General features: G+C 37.8%; 1 protein-coding gene across 2 annotated transcripts in view; it reads right to left on the bottom strand.

Annotated features, from left to right (window-relative positions):
• PAFAH1B1 (platelet activating factor acetylhydrolase 1b regulatory subunit 1) overlaps positions 1-21,126 on the bottom strand; it is a 79,351-nt gene that overhangs the window by 35,582 nt on the left and 22,643 nt on the right. The window contains exons 2-3 of one of the 2 annotated variants that reach the window (XM_086686326.1): positions 8,221-8,304; positions 4,514-4,734 (exon numbers count right to left, since the gene is read on the bottom strand). In XM_086686326.1, the coding sequence (XP_086542452.1) occupies positions 4,514-4,545 (32 nt within the window). In that variant the 5' untranslated portion in view covers positions 4,546-4,734; positions 8,221-8,304. The remainder of the gene's footprint in view (positions 1-4,513; positions 4,735-8,220; positions 8,305-21,126) is intronic. The other variant, XM_025919240.2, reaches the window with a different exon arrangement.

The raw sequence follows: 21,126 nt of genomic DNA on the forward strand, positions 1-21,126 counted from the left end.
AAATGGGGAGGGGGACAAAAACATTAGAGCCTCTTAAATATGGAGAACAAACAGAGGGTTACAGGAAGGGTTGTGGGAGGAGGGATGGGCTAAATGGGTAAGGGGCATTAAGGAATCTACTCCTGAAATCATTGTTGCACTACATGCTAACTTGAATGTAAATTGAAAAAATAAATACGGGCACCTGGGTGGCTTAGTCGGTTAAGCGTCCAACTTCGGCTCAGGTCATGATCTCACGACTCGTGAGTTCGAGCCCCATGTCAGGCTCTGCTGACACCTCAGAGTTTGGAGCCTGCTTTGGATTCTGTGTCTCCCTCTCCCTGCCCCTCCCCTCTTCGTTCTTTGTCTCTCTCAAAATTAATTAATACTACTCAAAATTAATTAATACTAATTGGTATCCAACCTGTTAGAAATGCTAAAATGTTACAAAGGCAAACTGAATTCCAAAATGTATCTTACTTGTAAGAAGTATATAAACATTTGTTTCTGCCTCTCATAATATATATTCCATAATACTTGCTAAAATGGTAGAAAAAGCAAAAACCATTTTATTTCCTTACTAAAAACTCCAAGATTTTTTCTATTCCCCAAATTCCTAAATGTAAATTCCCTAAATTTACATTTATATCTAAGACAAATATTCTTTGCTTAATGAGCACTTTTAGGTCAATTCTTCCCTAAAATTCTCTACAAATTTAGCCACCTGAAATTAGGTTCTCTCATCAATTGATTTTTATTCAAATTAAAATCCTTATTTTTGGCCATAATGTTTAAATATTAATCTTGATTATGAGGGTAATAAGGCACACACAAGGCATCTAGAAGAAAAAAGTCTGAACTGACTTAGAAACAAGAATGACTAAAAACCAGACATACCTTCAATAACACAAAAGTACATATGCAGATTTATTACTTATAATATTTCTAATTACAAAATAGTGGAAACTACCTAAATGTTCAAATATGGGCGAATGGTTGAAAAAACTATGGTATATACAGAGTAGAGTACTATCTAGCTGTTAAAAGGGGAAAAAAAAAAAAAAAGAGGATCTCTATGAACTGATACAGAGTGAGTTGCAGGAGATACTGCTAACTGAAAAAAAGCCAAGTGCAAAAGAGCACTTATAGTATGCTACCTATTGCTTAAGAAAGGAGAAACAAGAAAACATACATGTATCTCTCTTATTTTTATTAAACAATGCATGAAGTTGGTTCCTACATGGGGCAAGGAGGGAGGAACTTAGAAGGGATTCAGAAGAGTAATACTTCTGAGTATACATTTTTGTGCAGATAATGTTCTAAATATCCAAAATATTAAATTAACAAGGATGGGAAGGCAGAGGAAATGCAAAACACACAAAGCTAAAAAAACTAGAACCTATGAACCCAACTACATTTCAAATGAATAACAAAACCATGGGAAGAGGGAGAGAAACCAGGGTGAGTTTCCAACTAATCCAAGTAATTTACAAACACAGCAGAGTGGAATGGGGGGGGGGGGCGGGCAGTGGGGAGAAAAAAAACTACATACAAATTCTAAACCCTTTCCAGGATGTGTAGTGAGAGTGTAACAACTCTGAAACTATTTTGGACTTACTACAGGATTGAGCAAATGAGTCAAAGCCTTGCTATTGCTGGCAGACAGGGTCTTGCTACAGAAGAAAGATACAAATATGGTAGGGAGGAAAACAAGAAACAACATAGTGAGAATAGACTGAAAATTAGAAGTATCAGGATAGCCTAATGATTTCTAAAATAAGTATGTGTACATGCCTTTGTGTATCAGTGGTTCTCAACTGGGGGAGATTTTGCCCTCCCCCGCCAAGAGGAGAGTTGGCAATGTCTGGAGACATTTTTATTGTGGCATTTAGTAGAGGCATCCTTGGGTAGAGGCCAAGGATGTTGCTAAACAACCAGCAGTGTACAGGACAGATCCCACACCAAGGAATTATTCAGCCCAACACGTTAACAATGCCAAGAGTGAGAAACCTTAATACACATGTGTACCAAGGTACCTGTATATGTGTTTACAAATACATATTTCTTGGTTCTGTCTACTTTAAGGACCAAGAAGCAAACACCCCAGTAGCAGTAAGTATACTTAGTACCCATATCTTGATGTCTAATACCATTCTCCACTAAGAGAAACCAAGGCTTATTGGAGCAATGACTGATTCTAGGATTAATGCAGGATGGGTGCACAATAAGCCTGGAACACCTTGTGATGCTAGAAAGTAAGAAAGTGACCACAGACAGGGCCATATATAAGAGCCAACTGAAGGGGCTCCTATGGAAGTCTGGAATATCCAAACAGCAAAAGTATAAGAAAAGTAATGAATGATAAGAGCTACTGAAAATTTAGAGGAGTTCATACCAATAATGAATGAACAAGTAAATAAAAAGGAGTAGAAGAAAAGTCCCTTGATTACAGTAAAATGCAGAGTGATGACTAGTAAATGTGGAATGAGTGGTTGTGTAAAGAATATCATCACTTTGCAACCACTATAGTAAAGAATGGTTCAGGCAAGAACTATCCATGCATGTTAAATCTAGTGGGGGAATATGTGATGGAAATAAGAATGTTTTGCATGGTCTGCTTATATTTATGGAAAAGTAAATAATAGTAACTATACACTATACAGTGGAGAAATCAGGCATCTTGACTAAGGGATCAAAATTAGCATCACTACAGAGGGGCAGATAGACATGATGCGTCTCTAGACATGATATCCTAAAAAGACAAATTACTTATGTAGTTTTCTGGCCAAGAATATATACCCTGAATCTAATCATGAAGAAACATTAGATACAAAATGAGAAACACGCTATTAAAAAAACCCAAAAAACAAAAACTATTCTTCAAAACTATTAACGTCCTCAACAACAAAGAAAGGTTGAGGAAATGTTCCAGATTAAATAAGACTAAAGAGTGGGGCACCTGGGTGGCTCAGTCAGTTAAGCATCTGACTTCGGCTCAAGTCATGATCTCACAGTCCATGAGTTCGAGACCCGCATCGGGCTCTGTGCTGACAGCTCAGAGCCTGGAGCCTGCTTCGGATTCTGTGTCTCCCTCTCTCTCTGCCCCTCCCCTGCTCATGCTCTGTCTCTCTCTGTCTCAAAAATAAATAAAAAAACATTAAAAAAAAAAAAGACTAAGGAGATATTCAAATAAATGTCTAAATACATTACCTAACCCTGGACTGGGTTACTAGAGAATATACTAGAGAGAAAAGAGGTGGGGGGTGAGAGGGAAACTTTGCCATAACGACATTATTGGGTCAACTGACAAAACTGGAATATGCAAAGCAGATTAAATCAATAAATGTATCAATGTTAAATTTACACAAATGGCTAACTGTCCTGTGGTTTTATAGAATATCCTTAGTCTTAGGAACTGCACACCCAAGTATCTGGAATAAAGACCTTTTTTTTTTTTTTAAGTTTATTTATTGAGAGAGAGAGAGAGAGAGAGAGAGAGAGAGCGAGCATGCAAGCATGGGAGGGGGAGTGAGAGAGACAGAGAATCCCAGGCAGGCTCTGCACTGCCAGCATGGGGCTCAAAGTCACCAAGTGTGAGATCATGACCTGAGCCTAAATCAAGAGTCGGATACTTTGCCGACTGAGCCACCCAGGTGCCCCTGGGGTAAAGATCCTTAATGTATGCAACCTACTCCCAAATGGTTTAAGAAAAAACACTGCACATGTACACACACACACACACACACACACACACACACACACACACACACACACGGGTGCAGATTGCAAATGATAAAACAAATGTTACAAAAATGGTACAAAACAACAAGTGAAATGGATAAAATGTAATTAAGTATTCTTTGTACCAATCTTACAACTTACCTCTAAATTTGAAATTATTTCCAACTAAAGTTTTATAAAAAGCCACAGAAAATTTTTTTTAAAAATTTAGAACATGAAGCTAAAGTACTCCTCTATATTCTTTACCTTATAAAAATAGAATGCTATAAAATATGGGATGCTATAAGATACTATAAAATAGCAGTGGTCAAATCATCTTATGCCTCTCATTAATGCATTTGCATTAATACTATGTTATCCACCTCATAAAGATCAAATTCTCTAATAGCCACTGGCTGATAAAAGATAAAAAATACAAGAAGGCAAAGGAAAGGCATTAGCCACAACAAAAAAAGCTTTCATTTTCCGAATACACAGATTCTAGACAAAAAAAAATTTAGAAGAGCTTTGAATCCTCTATCTTCCTACTGAACATATTTAAGACAAGCTTAGGATAAAACTTATCCCAAGTAACTTACTTGTCTGTTCTGCTTTAAACTTCTACACAACAAAGTCGTAAGGGTAAATAACACTATTTCAAATTAAGACCCAGTTTTTTCTGCCCAAACCAGTATCTGAACACTAACAATACTTTAGGAATCTAAGAATAGATCTCCCAAATCTGTTATTTTAACTAACTACTTTGTCTTTTATGAAAGGAGTTTTTTAAAAAACACAAAACAGAGAGACTTACAGTTCATCTCGTTGTCTCTGGGACAGCACCATTTTGGCTGTAATATCAAGCTTCTTTGATATAGTGGTATGTCCCTCCTTTGGGAAATCAAAAAGCGTTGTGATCCCTGGATTTATAATTAAATATGCCACTAAGTGGCGTCCACACAGGAGAAGACGATTCTTTTACAAGTGAATCCAACCAGTAATCAGGAGACAGTCAACAAATAGGGTTCATTCCACCTAAGGAGAAAAAGAGAGAAAGAGAGAAGATAATTTCTTTCACTTAGAATTTAAATTATTTCTGCATTACTATTTGCAGTTTATACTTTCAAAGACGATTTACTGTGATGCTAATGAATGGCAGGGGACGTTTTGTTATGATCATATTAGTACATATTTTAAACTATCTTTTTACTGGGCTTAAACAGCACTATTTTCAAATTTACCCATTCCCAACGATGTCACCAGCCAGATAATATAGATATCAATTTTGTTAAAATTCAAATATTAACATATAACTTCTCTAGGCTATAATTCTCCCTCAAAGTAAAAAAATCAGGGTGTGTGGTGGAACATGTGACTCTTAATCTTGGGGTTATAGGTTCAAGCCCAATGTTGGGTGTAGAGATTACTTAAAAATAAAATCTTAAAAAAGACAAAAAAATACAAATTCTGGGGCGCCTGGGTGGCTCAGTCGGTTGAGCATCCGACTTCAGCTCAGGTCACGATCTCGCGGTCCGTGAGTTCGAGCCCCGCGTCAGGCTCTGGGCTGATGGCTCAGAGCCTGGAGCCTGCTTCCGATTCTGTGTCTCCCTCTCTCTCTGCCCCTCCCCCATTCATGCTCTGTCTCTCTCTGTCTCAAAAATAAATAAATGTTAAAAAAAAAATTAAAAAAAATACAAATTCTAATTTACAAAAAACACATAATCTGAAAAAAGGAGGATTTCAATGTCCACAAGCCAAAGAAGTTAACCGTAACTGATAATCTTCAAGACTGAGTATTAGTCACTAATAATCTTAGTTGATATTATTTATAATGTAAATTACTTAGCAATCACATGCCCTCTTAACTAATGCATTTAATGGAAGAAACAATTTAATTTTATTTCAACTTACTTTGTGTTCTTTAGAGGCATGTGTTTTAGGGGCACCTGGATGGCTCAGTCAGTTAAGCATCTGACTCTTGGTTTCGGCTCAGGAGTTCAAGCCCTGCATTGGGCTCTGCGCTGGTGGGGCGGAGCCTGCTTAGGATTCATTCTCCTTCTCTCTACCCCTCTCCCACTTGGGCTGTCTCTCAAATAAATAAATAAACTTAAAAAACAAGGAACAACAAAAACCTTAATGGACTACCCCCTAGAGTCTATGTACTCACATAGTAATTCAATTTCTCTAACCTAGTTTTTGGATAATATTACCCAATATTTCAGAGTCTTTCCTTTATATTTGTAACAAAATAAAATCAATTTCTACTTAACATCTAAAAAGTATTGTAATCAGTTCAATCAGAGTAAATGTAGGTGAAAGTTAAGAAAACTCAAAGAATTACTTCTTAAAAAATTATTCTTCAAGTTTCCTATTTTACAAAACAAGTTTTGTTTGCTTTATCACACTGTACAAAAATATATTTGAGGGGCGCCTGGTTGGCTCAGATGGTTAAGCGTCCAACTTTGGCTCAGGTCATGATCTCACAGTTCGTGGGTTTGAGCCCAGCATCTGGCTCTCTGTTGACAGCTCGGAGCCTGGAGCCTGCTTCATTCAGATTCTGTGTTTCCCTCTCTCTCTGCCTTCCCCCGCTGGCACTCAGTCTCTCTCTCAAAAAATAAACATTAAAAAAAATTTTTTTTTAAAGAAACAAGAAATCAGGGGCGCCTGGGTGGCTCAGTTGGTTGGGCGTCCAACTTTGGCTCAGGTCATGATCTCGTGGCTCGTGAGTTCATGCCCCGCGTCGGGCTCTGTGCTGACAGCTCAGAGCCTGGAGGCTGCTTCATGTTCTATGTTTCCCTCTCTCTCTCTGCCCTTCCCCCGCTCATGCTGTCTCTCAAAAATAAATAAACATTAAAAACAATTAAAGAAAAAAGAAACAGGAGATCATCCTCTAAATAAAATGAAATTAACATCTAATGAAAGGCCTGCGGGACCACCTATCAAGAGACAAATCATGGGCAGAAGAGACCATTTCTTGAGTACCTTTTTCATACCATGCCAGCCACACTATTCCATGCGCAGGGGATATACATAGTGGCAAATAAGCCAGTCAAGGAGGAAAAATGAGAACAAACCCTGGTTTTAAATACAAGCCCCGAGTCAAAAAGTGAGTGCTCAGATGTTCCCAATGGTAGCTACTGACTTTGATGAAGGTCCTTCTCTGTTTAGCAATTCTAGTATATATAATCTGGAATTTATTTTATCATCTTTAATGATTCTTCCAACCTAGAGATTAGCTGGCTAAAATGACAGCTGAAAACCACCACATCTGTTTAAATCCAGAAAAAATATGACTAATGTCAGCAATAAGTAGTGGAATGAGAACCAAACACAATGGACAACCCAGAAAACTATCTCTCTTTGGTATTTAACAACTTCTAACTATTTAAGCCTCACTTTTCTAAGTATTAACCCTCACCAAGCCAAGCTATCTAGGAACTCATGTTAGGGTGAGGCTTATCTGATGGTGGCGAGTATCTGAACTGCCTACAGGCTTCTATTATCTGGGACAATGGTAACCCACAGGTCCACTTTAATGATGGAGAGACCACCTCTAGCCAATAAACCTTATCAATGTACATGAATAACAATACTTCTGGAATACTAGGATGATCTAATAACAATAAAACCAAGGCACAAACAAATCACTGAACGTGTAATTGTGCCCTGCACAACTTATTAATTCAACATTTGCCAAACACTTACTATGTACCAGGCACCAGGTTTAATAAGGTAAAATACTTGGTCTTTACCCTCAAGAAGTTCACAGTCTACTGGAACAGTCAGCCAAGATACAGGCAGCTGACATAGTAAAAAAGCAGAACAAGTATTACCACATAGGGAGAGATGATTCAGGATGAAGCTGAGAAGGTAAGCAGGGTGTATATCACAAAACAAGCTCAGGTCTTCTTTACATTTATCCTCAGGGCAATGGACAGCTTTTAAAAAAAATTTTAATGTTTATTTATCTTTGCAAGAGAGACAGACACAGAGAGACAGAGAGACAGAGAGCGTGAGCATGGGAGGGACAGAGAGAGATAGAGACACAGAATCCAAAGCAGGCTCCAGGCTCTGAGCTGTCAGCATAGAGCCCGACATGGGGCTCGAACTCAATGGACCGCAAGATCATGGCCTGAGCTGAAGTCAAAGGCTTAACCAATTGAGTCACCCAGGCGCCCCACAATGGGGTACCTTTAGGTAAGTTTTTCATAAAAACTATTCTTGCTTATATAGTGAAGAATGGACCAAAAAGACAGGAAAGGAAGAGACCAGACAGGAGACTTACAGTAATGAAGGTGACAGATGATGGAGATTCACAGTAGCATAGCAGTAGTGAATGAAGAGAATTAGATGGATTTAAATCATTTACCAGGTCTTACAGGATTGGTGACTAGATGTGGGTAGCAAGAAGGTGAGAAAGATCAGGCAAGGAGTCAAGGATAACTTCCAGAGATTTCTGGCTTAGAACTAAGTTGAACAGGAAATTCCTGTGTGTGAGGGGATGAGGAAAGTAGGACTTACTCCATTTTCGGTATGTTGATTCCAAGGTGCCTGAGATTTTTAGTAGGGAGTAGTACAAACAAGTCTGCCCTGAAGAGAACTGACCTACAAAAAAAAAAAAAAAAAAAAAAAAAAGGTCTGGTACTTATCAGCTTAGGGATGGTATAACTGAAGCCCATGACAATGGAGGACCCACGGAGAACGCATAGAGCTAGATGAGCAGAGGGACTAGTAGAGCCAGGCAGAACAACACCAACACTTAAAAAAAAAAAAAAAAAAAAGTCTACAACCGAGGCTAAGAGAAGGAGTCAAAGAGGAAAAAATAAAAACAGGAGCGAGTATGTCACAGAAGCCAAGGGAGTATTTCATGAAGAAGAGGCAATCAACAGTATCCAAAAGTATCCAACTATTAAGCAAAATAAGGTCTGAAATGGGTCTGCTCCATTCAGACTAGAGCTCTGATAACCTTGACGAGAATGGTTTCAATAAAATGATAAGGATATGGTTTAACATGCAGAAACCATGTTTAAATTAGCTGATGAGGGAGATGAAGTAAAGATAGTACCATAAATAAATATCTTAGAAATAGCTGGAAATGCTGAAAAGGAGTTTTTCTCAAGCAAATGAGATGCTTAAATGCTACTGGTGGAGGAAAAAAAGACACAGGAGAAATGAAGAAGGGAATGAAGAATTTTAATATCAATATTTTCACCCCCTAATCAACCAAAGGCAAACAGACAACCAGACACGATGTATCCCTTGACAAAATAACACTAAACCACCTATAAAATATTCTTGCTTCAAATCAAATCTGAATCTGTTTAAGTCTCTGGCTCCAACCATCTATTTGCAAGAAGTACAGAGGAAAGAGGAATATGTTAAAGACATCATGGGGATATAACCACCAATACCTGTGAAGCTTTATAAAATACTGTAAAAAGTCTTATAAAATAAATGACCCAGTTTTCTCAAATTCCAAGGAAAGGAAGAAAAAAAAGTCAGAAAGGGAAACCTACAGATTAAAAGACACAAGTGACATATCAACCAAGTGCAATTTACAGACCTTATTTATATCTGGATTTAAAAAAAACTGAAGAGTAAGCAACTGCTGGGGTGCCTGGGTAGTGGAGTCAGTTAAGTATCCAACCCTTGATCTTGGGTCAGGTCATGATCTCACAGTTTGTGAGTTCGAGTCCTGCATTAGGTTCTGCGCTGATGGCGCAGAGCCTGCTTGGGATTCTGTCTCCCTCTCTCTCTGCCCTTTCCCCGCTTGTGCTCACTCGCTCTCTCAAATAAATGATAAACTTAAAAAAAACCTGCAAATCAATGAACAAAACTTGGGGGACAATGAACACTGGATGGATGTCTGATGATATTAAAGAATAATTATGAATTTTTCAAGAGTCAATGTGGTATTGTGCTTATTTTAAAAAATCTTTTGGAAATATACAACAAAAAATTTATCAATAAAATGTTATGTCTGGAATATGCATGAAAAAATGTGAGTGGTGGGGCACCTAGCTTGCTTATTAGTCAGTGGAGCATGTGGCTCTTAATCTCGAGGTTGTGAGTTTGAGCCCCACACTGGGTGTAGAGATTACTTAAAAATAAAATCTTAAAAAAAAAAAAAAAAAAACTGGGGTGGAAAGAGTGTGCATGGAAGATACAGGGAACACGACTGATCTTGGTTGGTAACTGTTGAAGCTGGGTAATGGTACAAAGAGGATTCATTACAGTATTCTCTAACTTTATTTATGTACTGACATGTTCTGTAATAAAGTCTGTTTTTAAAACCAGAAGAGGGAAATACTTAATGAAACAAGGAACTAAGGGAAGAGGATGAGAAAGGAATGAGATCCCACAAGGAGAAGTCTTACACATACAGATAGGTCGCCTCTTCCACTGTGTCAGAAAGAAAGGAGCGGCACCTGGGTGGCTCAGTTGGTCAAGGGTTCGACTTCAGCTCAGGTCATGATCTCACAGTTGGTGAGTTCAAGCCCCGCGTGAGGCTTTGTGCTGACAGTTCAGAGCCTGGAGCCTGCTTCGGATTCCGTGTCTCCCTCTCTCTCTGCCCCTCCCCTGCTCACACTTTCTCTCAAAAATAGATGCAAATATGTTTCATTATATTTTGAGTAAATAGGAAGTAAGGTCATTTGCTGAGTAGGGAGAGTAAGAAAGAAAGCATTAAGTTTAGAGACTTGAAACAGCTGCTGTGAAGAATGAGGACAAAGAAATGGAATAGAAAGTACATTTTTTTAGATTGGAGACTGAATTTTTAGTGGTCCTCATCTACAAAGATATGTGATTCTTGTTTAGCAAATATATAAGCTCTGCCTGAAGACACAAAATCACACATTTAGAGATCCAGGGTTGGGCTGAGGGTCTGCAAGGTTTGTGCGATGAATGGATGATGAGAGTCAAAATAATGGATCTAAGAGCTTAAACTGCATTGTACAGAAACTGAAAACAGGAAAGGCAAATTGAGAGTAGAGGGATCAAGAAAGCAGAGGTCTCTATATTCTGGGAGAACACCCTAAGACTGTAATCAGAGAATACAAAATAGGATGATTAAATCTAAGACTTCCTAATTTGTTATTAGCTATTATTATCTTCATGTTATTATTAACTATATGTTAATAACGCTTTTATCACAAGGTAAGTATTGATGACAAATGGTAAAGAGAGACAATGAATATGATGAGCACTAGATGCATATTAAGAAGATGCGGGTTTAAGTCTGTCATCAACTCTATAACCCTGAGTAATTCATCTAACATTCCCAGAAAGTAGATAACATCTACTTATTTCATCCTCTATCAATTTCCTACATATATAATATATGGCTATCAGAAATCACAAGTATGTAATTGAGCTATTATACCTAAGAATATAATGTAAAGTATTTCTGATTTACCTTCTGTTAACTTTTAGCGTAATATTTTAATATATAATTGCAAAATACCACATGACAACACAAATAAATGGTTTTCAAATGGAGCAAAACAGATAGTTTAGAATATGTTGCAATGAACAATCCATACTTATAACCAACAGTATAAATAAACCAAGCAATATTTTCATACCACCTGGTAAAAGAATTCTTAATCTTTTTTTTTTTTTTTGGAGGGGAGGGAGTGTCAATAAAGTCAAGACCTCTTCCCTCAAAGAAGCACATATAAACTATTACTATGCATTTTAAGGCAGTTTACAAATCCTTCTAAAAGTCAACATAATGAATGAAAAGACTTAACATTTTGAAATGTATTTTGGCAGCACTTCAATAATCCCTTCTAAGCTACTTGTATATATTACAAACATATTTCAAAGAGGAGTCTCATTTATTCATTTGCATGTCAATATCCAGACGTTCTTAGAGATGGGATCTGTGTTGCCTAAGCACTAGAAACTGAAGCTTCAGTAGGTTTTTTGGAATGAAGAATTCTTAACCATTGTATATTCTAATGTTACACCTGCTTATCTACTACACAAATGCAACTCTCCTAGGCAAAAATGTTTACTGCCTGTGTTAAGTACCTCACCAAAGAAAGAGGAAAGGGGGAGGGGCACCTGGGTGGCTCAACTGGTTAAGCTCTTGGTTTCAACTCAGGTCACGATCTCATGGTTCCTGGGTTCGAGCCCAGGCTTGCACTGTCAATGCAGTCTGTCACTCTCTCTGCCCCCTTCCCAGCTCGCTCTCTCTGCCTCTCTCTCAACATAACTTTCAAAATTTAAAAATAAACAAACATTTAAAAAATACATTATTTTCTTTTTCAGTTTCCATGTGTTAACAACATAGGTTTCACACTTATCTAAACAAGCTTTATGACATATTTCATTAAGAATTTATTTTGTACATTGTTACCTACCAACCCTGAGTTTAGGAAAATACAGAAAAGAAAGGATGTGTGTAAGGGAAAACATAAAAATAACAGTACACATTAACATAAAAAGTAGAAATCATCAGATTTATTTATTATTATATGTAGATCTAAGAGTTTAGGAGAGCCACCAAAAAGGGGCACCTGGGTGGCCCACTCGGTTAAGCATCCAATTCTTGATTTCAGCTCAGGTCATGATCTCACAGTTCTTGAGTTCAAGCCCTGCATCAGGCTTTGTGCTGGCAGTATGGAGCCTGCTTAGGATTCTCTCTCTGTCCCTCTCTCTACCCCTCCGCAGCTCTCTCTCTCAAAGTAAGTAAACTTAAAAAAAAAAAAAAAAAGGAGAGCCACCAAAGTCATATACTACAGTAACTGGAGTATGGCTCCAGCTGGCTCCAATGGCTCCTGCTCTCATGAAATTGTCACTTGACAATGCTTTATTTAAAAAGGGTTAGCAGATTATCTACCTTGCTTGAATAGCACATATTAAATTATAGCTCTTAATCCTAACCCAAACAATATTGTCCACATACAGCAATGAAGCAAGGCAGAAACTACTGTCAATCAAGATTTACTGAGTACCTTTGCACAACAGTTAATTTTCAGAAGTTCAATAAAATTTGTTGTTTCCCAATTAACTGCATGCTACATGGTACTCTACAAATCATTAGGTTTATAGCAAAGTAACAAAAAATAGAATTTTTCTCAAAGTCAATAATGGGACGTAAGATATTTTATTAAACTGCGTTACTATTTCATATTACAAATATGCCCGTCTTGATACTTACAACTATTTTTATCATTTTATCCTAATATCCTCACATAGATTTCATACACAATAATCCAATTAAGCAAAATAAAGCTAACCTTTTTTTTTTTTTTACAAGGTGGTAAAAAAGGATGAAAAAATTATTGTCTATAATTTAATGAATTAAGATCTCAATTTGACTTAGAAAACTAAAAGCTACTTTCTTAGTTATGCTGGCCACGCATTATGTTTCAAAAGAATTGGACCAAGGTTTTTTTAAAGAGCACAGATAACCGGCATCCAACAAAAAAAGACATCAAGTCGTCTATTCATGTTGTATGTCATAATGTTCCTACTTAATAAACTGGTTTTTAAATTTTTTTTAAATTTTATTTTAGAGAGACAGAGCAGGGGAGAGGGACAGAAGGGGAGAGGAAGGGTGGGGGGAGAGAGAAGGTGGGGAGGGAGGGAGGGAAAGAGAGAGAGAGAGAGAGAGAGAGAGAGAGAGAGAGAGAGAGAATGAATACCTTAAGCAGGCTCCATGCTCAGTGTGGAGCCCGACACAGGGCTAGATCCCACCAAGCTGGGATCACGACCTGAGCCAAAACCAGGAGTCAGACACCCAACCAACTGAGCCACCCAGGTGCCCCATGACACAAGCTTTCTTATCAAAGTTCTTGTTACTTAATTTTTGACAATTTTATATAGTATAATGAAGAATGTGTATGATCTGGTTAGTGCCACATGACTGATGTTCTATAAATTCTGAGAAATGAAAACTGAAACAATCCTCTCCCAAAACACACACGGTCTTGCCCTCTGGAAAAGAATTTTTTTTTCACTTGTGCCATGTTCTTTTCCCCTCGCTGTCTCTGAACTGTCTGCACCATCCAAATCATTCTGATCTATGCGTAACTAACCTATCAGAACATACATATGTGTTTTGATTTGCACAGTTCCCATGGTATGGGCTAAAAGAAGGAACATCTCTCACTTAAATAACTAGTGGTGGGTATTTTGAGTGTTCCTGAAAATTATCACTTTATCATGATGATGCTCCTTAACACGACATCAGACTTAATACCAGATTATATGTTTCTTTAAATTCTCAATATTTGAGTCTGAGTATTATTCTAGGTAAAAATACTTAAAATTGCATCATTAGTGCTATACACAATGCAAATAATGAAAAAAGAAATAAACTTATCTATGAAGTCAGTGCACTGAATATGCTGAAAAATACCCCAGTATATAGTTTAAATCCATGAGATCACATATAAAAAGGACCTAAGAGGACCTTCATTTCCTTAAATTAATCTTTATAATTTCCTTACTTTCCCATCTACAGAGATAAGTTTCTAGAGTTCTGAAATCATTTTCTAATAAAAATGAAGGTGGTAAAATTAACCAAAATTTTAATTCCTTGCAGTATCTTGTGCTCTGTGTGAAAAATTAAGTATAAAGCTTCTCCCATGCCCACAATTTGAAAATATTAGATCACTGATTGTTTTTAATCAAACATCTGGGCTTTAATGTCTACTTGTTCTTACTCTGCTTCAGCCTGGAGGCCCATGATTCATTGGGACTTAGTGTTGGCAGGCAATAACAAAAACAAGACTAGGTTGATTCATCACTGAGGGACAGACTAAGCTCAGGCACACAGTTCACTGAAAAAGTAAAAGTCTTCAAACAGCTACACCACCTCCTCACTTCCTATCAGTTACAGCCAACAACTACATCTCAATTTGAAAGATTTAAATCACTCATCAGATAAGTATCTGGGTACATATAAAATATCTTGCATTTTTCAGTTAGCCTTTGGCCAATAATTAAGATACCACTTTTTCACTGAAAATTATTCCTACCAATCTCAACCCTAGTAACTCTAATATTAAAGGCAAGTGTTGCAAATAGATGCTCCATAGCTAGATTATGAATCTAAAGAAACAAAGCAGAAATAGTTTTTGAACTTTGAAATCCAACAGACTTAGATTTAAGTAACACAATATAAATCATATCTAGATGCCCATCTTAGGATCAATCTTTTTTGCCTTTGTTTTTTGCTTGTCACTACAAGACTGAAATCATGCTATGAGATGGTTTCTATTATACCTCCCATGATGGTTAATTTTATGTGTCAACTTGGCCAGGCCACAGTACCCAGATATTTGGTCAAGCACTTGTTTAGATATTGCTATGAAGGCATTTTTTTAGACGAGATTAACATTTAAATCAGCTGATTTTGAGTAAAGCAGATTACCCACTCCCCCCAACCTCATAATGTAGATGGGTTTCATCCAAGCAGTTGAACACCTGAGGAGAAAAGACCTACATTACCCGAGGAAGAGGGAATTTTGACAGCAGACTGTCTTTGGACTCTAGATGCAACTGAACTTTTCCCTGGATCTCCATCCAGGCAGCCTACCCTGTAAATTCTGGACTTGCCAACCTTCACAATCATGTAAGCCAATTCCTTAAAATCTAACCAACCCCCACCCCCCCCCCCCCACCCCCGCCAAGAGTCAGAGACCGAGAGACAGAGACACACAGAGAGAGATTGTTACTTCTTCCTTTTAAACATATATATAACGTTCTGTTGGTTCTCTTTCTCTGGAGTACCCTAATATATCCCCATATCCTCAGTTCTGTTGTAATATAGCAGCCTTTATTATTATAGACTTGGTCAATGAACTCTACTTGAATGAATACTCTTCACCCCTCACAGTGCTCAAACTCTACACCCTGGATACCCTCCAGGCAAATTAAAGCCTTCAAGGGTTACCAAAAGTAAAAAACTGCTTCCAACCTACATCAAACAAGAAAGATATCCAAATAAGGGCTACTGACATGCAAAATAGGTAACTGAGAACTCATCCTACCCCCTCTTTATTTTCATCATACTCTCCACGAAGTTTTTGATATTCACTACCATTAGAATTTATAAGCACCATCTCATTACTGCTGATGTTTCCTCTTTTTTTTCCTCCCGGTTTCTTCTTTCTTGGCTTGTCTCCCTCACCATTTCTTAGTTCTCCCTTTATGGACATTGATCAGGATGCATCTTCACATTCCCATGGCACACCCATCAAACACGCTAGATATAACCTTCATCAGAGCAGTATTCACTTGTTGATGAGTGCTCTAATACTGCTTCTTCACAGATTAAAAAAAAGTTTCCAGAGCACCTGGGTGGCTCAGTCGGTTACGTGTCCAACTTTGACTCAGGTCATGATCTCACGGTTCATGGGTTTGAGCCCCACATCGGGCTCTGTGCTGACAGCCCAGAGCCTGGAGCCTGTTTCAGATTCTGTGTCTTCCTCTCTCTCTGCCCCTCCCTGGCTTTGCTGGTACTCCCTCTCTCTCTCTCTAATAAATAAGCATTTAAATAAATAAACAAATAAAGGTTTCCTTCTCTTCTTTGACTTAAGGCATGTAGCCACTTTGAACAGCTGAAGGTTCCAAAGAAACAAATTCTGATTTACTTGGATTTTATTGTATATAGTTTCCAGTGCTTTTTATCGCAAACCAGCTGTTCTGTATGGTACAACTGTGCATGCCTATCAACAGTAAAAGGGAATGTGAAAAAAGACAAACATTTCTTGTTTTAATATGATTTTAGAGATTTGTGGGTCATTTTTTTTCTTGTAAATTTACTTAAATGAAAACAAAAACATCTATTTATATGGCTATTTTACAGACACACAGCCTGATAAGAACACTGACAAAACAAAATGGTTCTCAAATATAAATAAATTATTCCTCCTAAAAATGTTTGTTTCCTGTAAGTTGTGTTTTACTTTATCAAATTCATTATTTCCAGATTCTCTGGGATTCCATGACGCCAAATAAATATCTTATAAAAATGAAGAATACTGAATTATACTTCTTGCTCTCTAATATAAATATCTTTCAACTTGCATTCTATTACATGATTAAGTAACATCAAAAGAAAATGAATTCAACAAATGGATGCCACTGACCTCTGCAAGTTTGTACCAATTTAGACAATGATTCTTTAGATTGAAAAACATCTATGGGAAACAGAACAATAAATGTCACACACATATTTTTGTCAAATTGGACTTATTAAAATAGTTGAAGAAGGAAGTAACCAGGAGTGTACATTAGAACCACTTGAAGAATTTCCTAAAGATAATTATGGTAAAGGGCCTTATCCAGAGATTCTGAAGAGGCATCTAAATTTTTTAAATGTCTCCAAGTGATTCTGATGCACATCCTCAGTAGAGAACCATACCCTCAACAGTATAAACCACATCCAGTCCTAGAGGGTCAAAAGCAAAATTATGAATATTTCATCAAGAAATCATCAGTGTCAGAAAATGGCATCTGGGCTCTAAAGTCAAAAATCAAATTACAAGGTCCAGGTACTCAGATTTAATTGATAATTCCAACTGCCACTCAAATTCAAAAAAATATTTACAAGGGGCGCCTGGGTGGTTCAGTCTGTTAAGCATCTAACTCTTGATTTCGGCTCACGTCATGATCTCAGTCTTGAGATGGATTCCTGCATTGGGCTTCACCCTGGGCATGGAACCTGCTTAAGATTCTCTTTCTTCCTCTGCCCCTCCCCTCCACATGCGCGCGAGCACACACACATGCACTTTCTTTCTCTCTCAAAAAAAACCAAAAACAAATAACATAATATACATATTTACAAGACTCCTCAGATATACCTTGAAGAGATATTAACAGGAAAAAGACATCAGTCCAACATTTTGAAATAAGCAAGCATTTTTCATTACAGTTAAGCTTCTGTTGAAGATTTCTAAAAAATTTTTCAATAAGAAAATACAGCTGACTTATTCATTATATAACTAGTCTTCCTGGTATGTTCTAATAAAGACACATTCTTTTGCATCTATATTAATTTTATTACCTTTTATTTTTAAACAATTTGTTTTAAGTTTATTGATTTATTTTGAGAGAGACAGAGATGGTATGGGGGCGGGAGGAGGCACAGAGAGTGGGAGAGAATCCCAAGCAGGCTCCCACACTGTCAGCGCAGAGCCAATGGAGTGCTCAAACTCAAGGACTGTGAGACAGATCATGACCTGAGCCAAAACCAGGAGTTGGACACTTAACCAAGTGAGCCACCCAGGCGCCCCACCTTTTATTTTAATCGTATCTTCTCCCCTATTTACCTAGACCAGGGGGTAAGCAAACTTTCTGTAATGAGCCAGAAAGTAAATATTTTAGGTTTTGCTAACCTTAGAGTTTCTGTAGCAAGAAAACAACAATAAACAATATGTAAAAGCCATTTGCAAGGACACAGATGAAGCTAGAGAGTATTATGCTAAGTGAAATAAGTCAAAGAAAGACAAATACTGTACAATTTCACTCATATGTGGAATTTAAGAAACAAATGAGCAAAGGGGGAAAAAGAGAGAGGCAAACCAAGAAACAGGTTTGTGGTTAAATAGGTGATGGAGATTAAGGAGTGTACTTGTGATAAGCACAGGGTATGTATTTAAGTGTTGAATCACTATACTGTACACCTGAAACTAGTATTACACTGTATGTTAACTGGAATTTTTAAATAAAAACTTAAAAAAAAAGATGATTAAAAAAACCCAATGTGAAAAGAAATAGGTTGTTTCTGTTCCTAAAACTTTACGGACATTGAATTTCATGCAATCTTTTAAAATAAAATTTTACAAAATATTCTTTTGCTTTTTCAACCATTAAAAATTGTAAAAACCATGCTCAGCTCAGCTCACAGGCTGTACAAAAATAAGTAGCAGAGGCAGGATTTGGTTTGCCAGCCACAGTTTGCAAACTCCCTTAGCCAAACAAATTAAGTTAACTGATACAGGCTACTTTTACTAATAGTATCTCTTTCACAGAACTGTCAGACAGATTAAAAGAGTTGATTACATGTAAAGTGCTTACAACACTGATTGGTATACAGTAAGTGTTATATGATTTTATGTATCTATACCTTAATTTCTTTCTATATCTCCCCCACTTTAATACTCCTTCAATGTATTTGTCTATCACACTGAAATGTTTTGTCTAAAATCTGATTGTTATAGGTACACCTGGATGGCTCAGTCGGTTGAACATCCAACTCTTGATTTTGGCTCAGTCAGAATCCCAGAGTTGATTGAGCCTCCTGTCGGGCTCTGCACTGAGCACGGAGCCTGCTTGGGATTCTCTCTCTCTCTCTCTCTCTCTCTCTCTCTCTCTGTGCCTCCCCCCCCCATACCATCTCTGTCTCTCTCAAAATAAATCTCTTTCTCTCTCTCCACTTCAACCCCCCACTCTCCCTGGCTTGTGCGTGCTCTCTCCAAAACCTAAAAATAAAAAAATAAACAAGATATAAATTAAAAACAAATAATAAAATCGGATTTATATAAAAAAAAAATCCTTCATTGCTGAGGTAGAAAAAAGTATCCAATCATGATTCACTAAGAGCGCCTGGGTGGCTCAGTCAATTAAGCTTCCAACTTCAGCTAAGTGAGTTTGAGCCCTGCATTGGGCTCTCTGCTCTCAGCACAGAGCCCACTTTGGATCCTCTGTCCGCCCCCGTCTCTCTGCCCCTTCCCTGCTCACATTCTCTCTCTCTCTCTCTCTCTCTCTCTCTCTCTCTCTCTCTCTCTCTGTCAAAAATAAATAACACAAGGGGCGCCTGGGTGGCGCAGTCGGTTAAGCGTCCGACTTCAGCCAGGTCACGATCTCGCGGTCCGTGAGTTCGAGCCCCGCGTCGGGCTCTGGGCTGATGGCTCGGAGCCTGGAGCCTGTTTCCGATTCTGTGTCTCCCTCTCTCTCTGCCCCTCCCCCGTTCATGCTCTGTCTCTCTCTGTCCCAAAAATAAATAAACGTTGAAAAAAATAAATAAATAAATAAATAAATAAATAACACAAAATAATAATAATAATAATGATTCAATAGTTTTTCCTAGAAACTAACATTCTAGCTCTCTTTCCAAAAAATCTAAAGCAAATATCTACCTGCAATTTATCCATAGCAGCAGTCCCATTAACTGCAATCTCAGGCAAAAAACAACCCTTACCTACATACTAAGACCTCAGAGGAGGACATAAAGATTCCTAATTCCCAACACACTAATGCAATTACATTTAGGAAGGACTTGCCTATGGGGTGCCTGGGTGGCTCAGTCAGTTGAGCATCTGACTCAGTTTTCGCTTAGGTCACGCTCTCACGGTTTGTGAGTTCGAGCCCCATGTCTGGCTCTGTGCTGACAGCACAGAGACTGCTTGGGATTTCTCTCCCTCTCTCTCTCTGACCTTCCCCAGCTTGTTCTCTCTCTCTCTCAAAAAATGAATAAAAATTTTTTTAAAAAAGGACTTCCCTGTAAATGCACCATTACATTATAACCAAGGCATGGTTTACAAATTCAGGTTTAGGGTACTTTTTTTCCTTTAGTTAAGTAATCAGTTTAACTAGCTAGCTAAAGAAAGTTAGTGATTCTTACTCTGGCCTGGCCCGGCCCAGACTAATACTAAAATGTGAGTCAAAGAATGTAAGGAAATGCTACCTAGAACACAGGTGAGGTCATTATCTCCAAAAAGGTGTAATGAGGCAGATTCCACATGTCCAAGTCTTCATTAAAATGTTTTATTTGGGGTACACACCCTTTACCATGTTTTGCAATTTTCCTCCCCTTCAAGATTCAGCCTGAAAGCAGTATATCACTACCTCTGTGAGGCCTTCCCTGGCTAACCCACCCCCCTTGTCAGAAGTAGGTTTCTTCTTTTTTAAAGTCTCACCGTGCCATCTATGTTATAATCCTAATTACCGTTTACTGACATGACATGCTACGCCTCTTTCCTAAAATGTTTAATTCCTACAATACCCAGCAAAAAAACTAATATCCTCGTTCAACAGATAAAGAAGTCATGTATCCAAGGTTAAACAGGTGGATAGTGGCAGGGCCAGGATTCAAGCCAGGTTTGCTTTGGACTCCCACAGCAATGGTTTCAAACAGCAGGAATGTGAACAGAGAGGAGGCCAGGTAGGCAAAATTCTCTTTTTATCTGCTTATATATTGAGTTTCTGCATAAGAGATTTTTGGGGGAAAGTTCCCACTGTTAAGATAAATTTGAAAAATCACTGATGCTACCTTGTGCTGCCTCTCACATTCTTTTTAAGTAACTATATACATGCTGTCTCTAGTACCACACTGACCTCTTTAGGCAAACACTGAACTGATTTCTTTGCCTCTCTAGAACCAGGCATAGGGTCTTAGCACTCAACAAATGTTTGTAAGGAATCAAGCTTTGAAAGCAAAACTTTCCAAATTAATTAACTGTATTTCCA

This window comes from Puma concolor, chromosome E1, assembly GCF_028749965.1.
Source record: "Puma concolor isolate L17-30 chromosome E1, mPumCon1.1.hap2, whole genome shotgun sequence".
NCBI classification, from domain to species: Eukaryota; Metazoa; Chordata; class Mammalia; order Carnivora; family Felidae; genus Puma; species Puma concolor.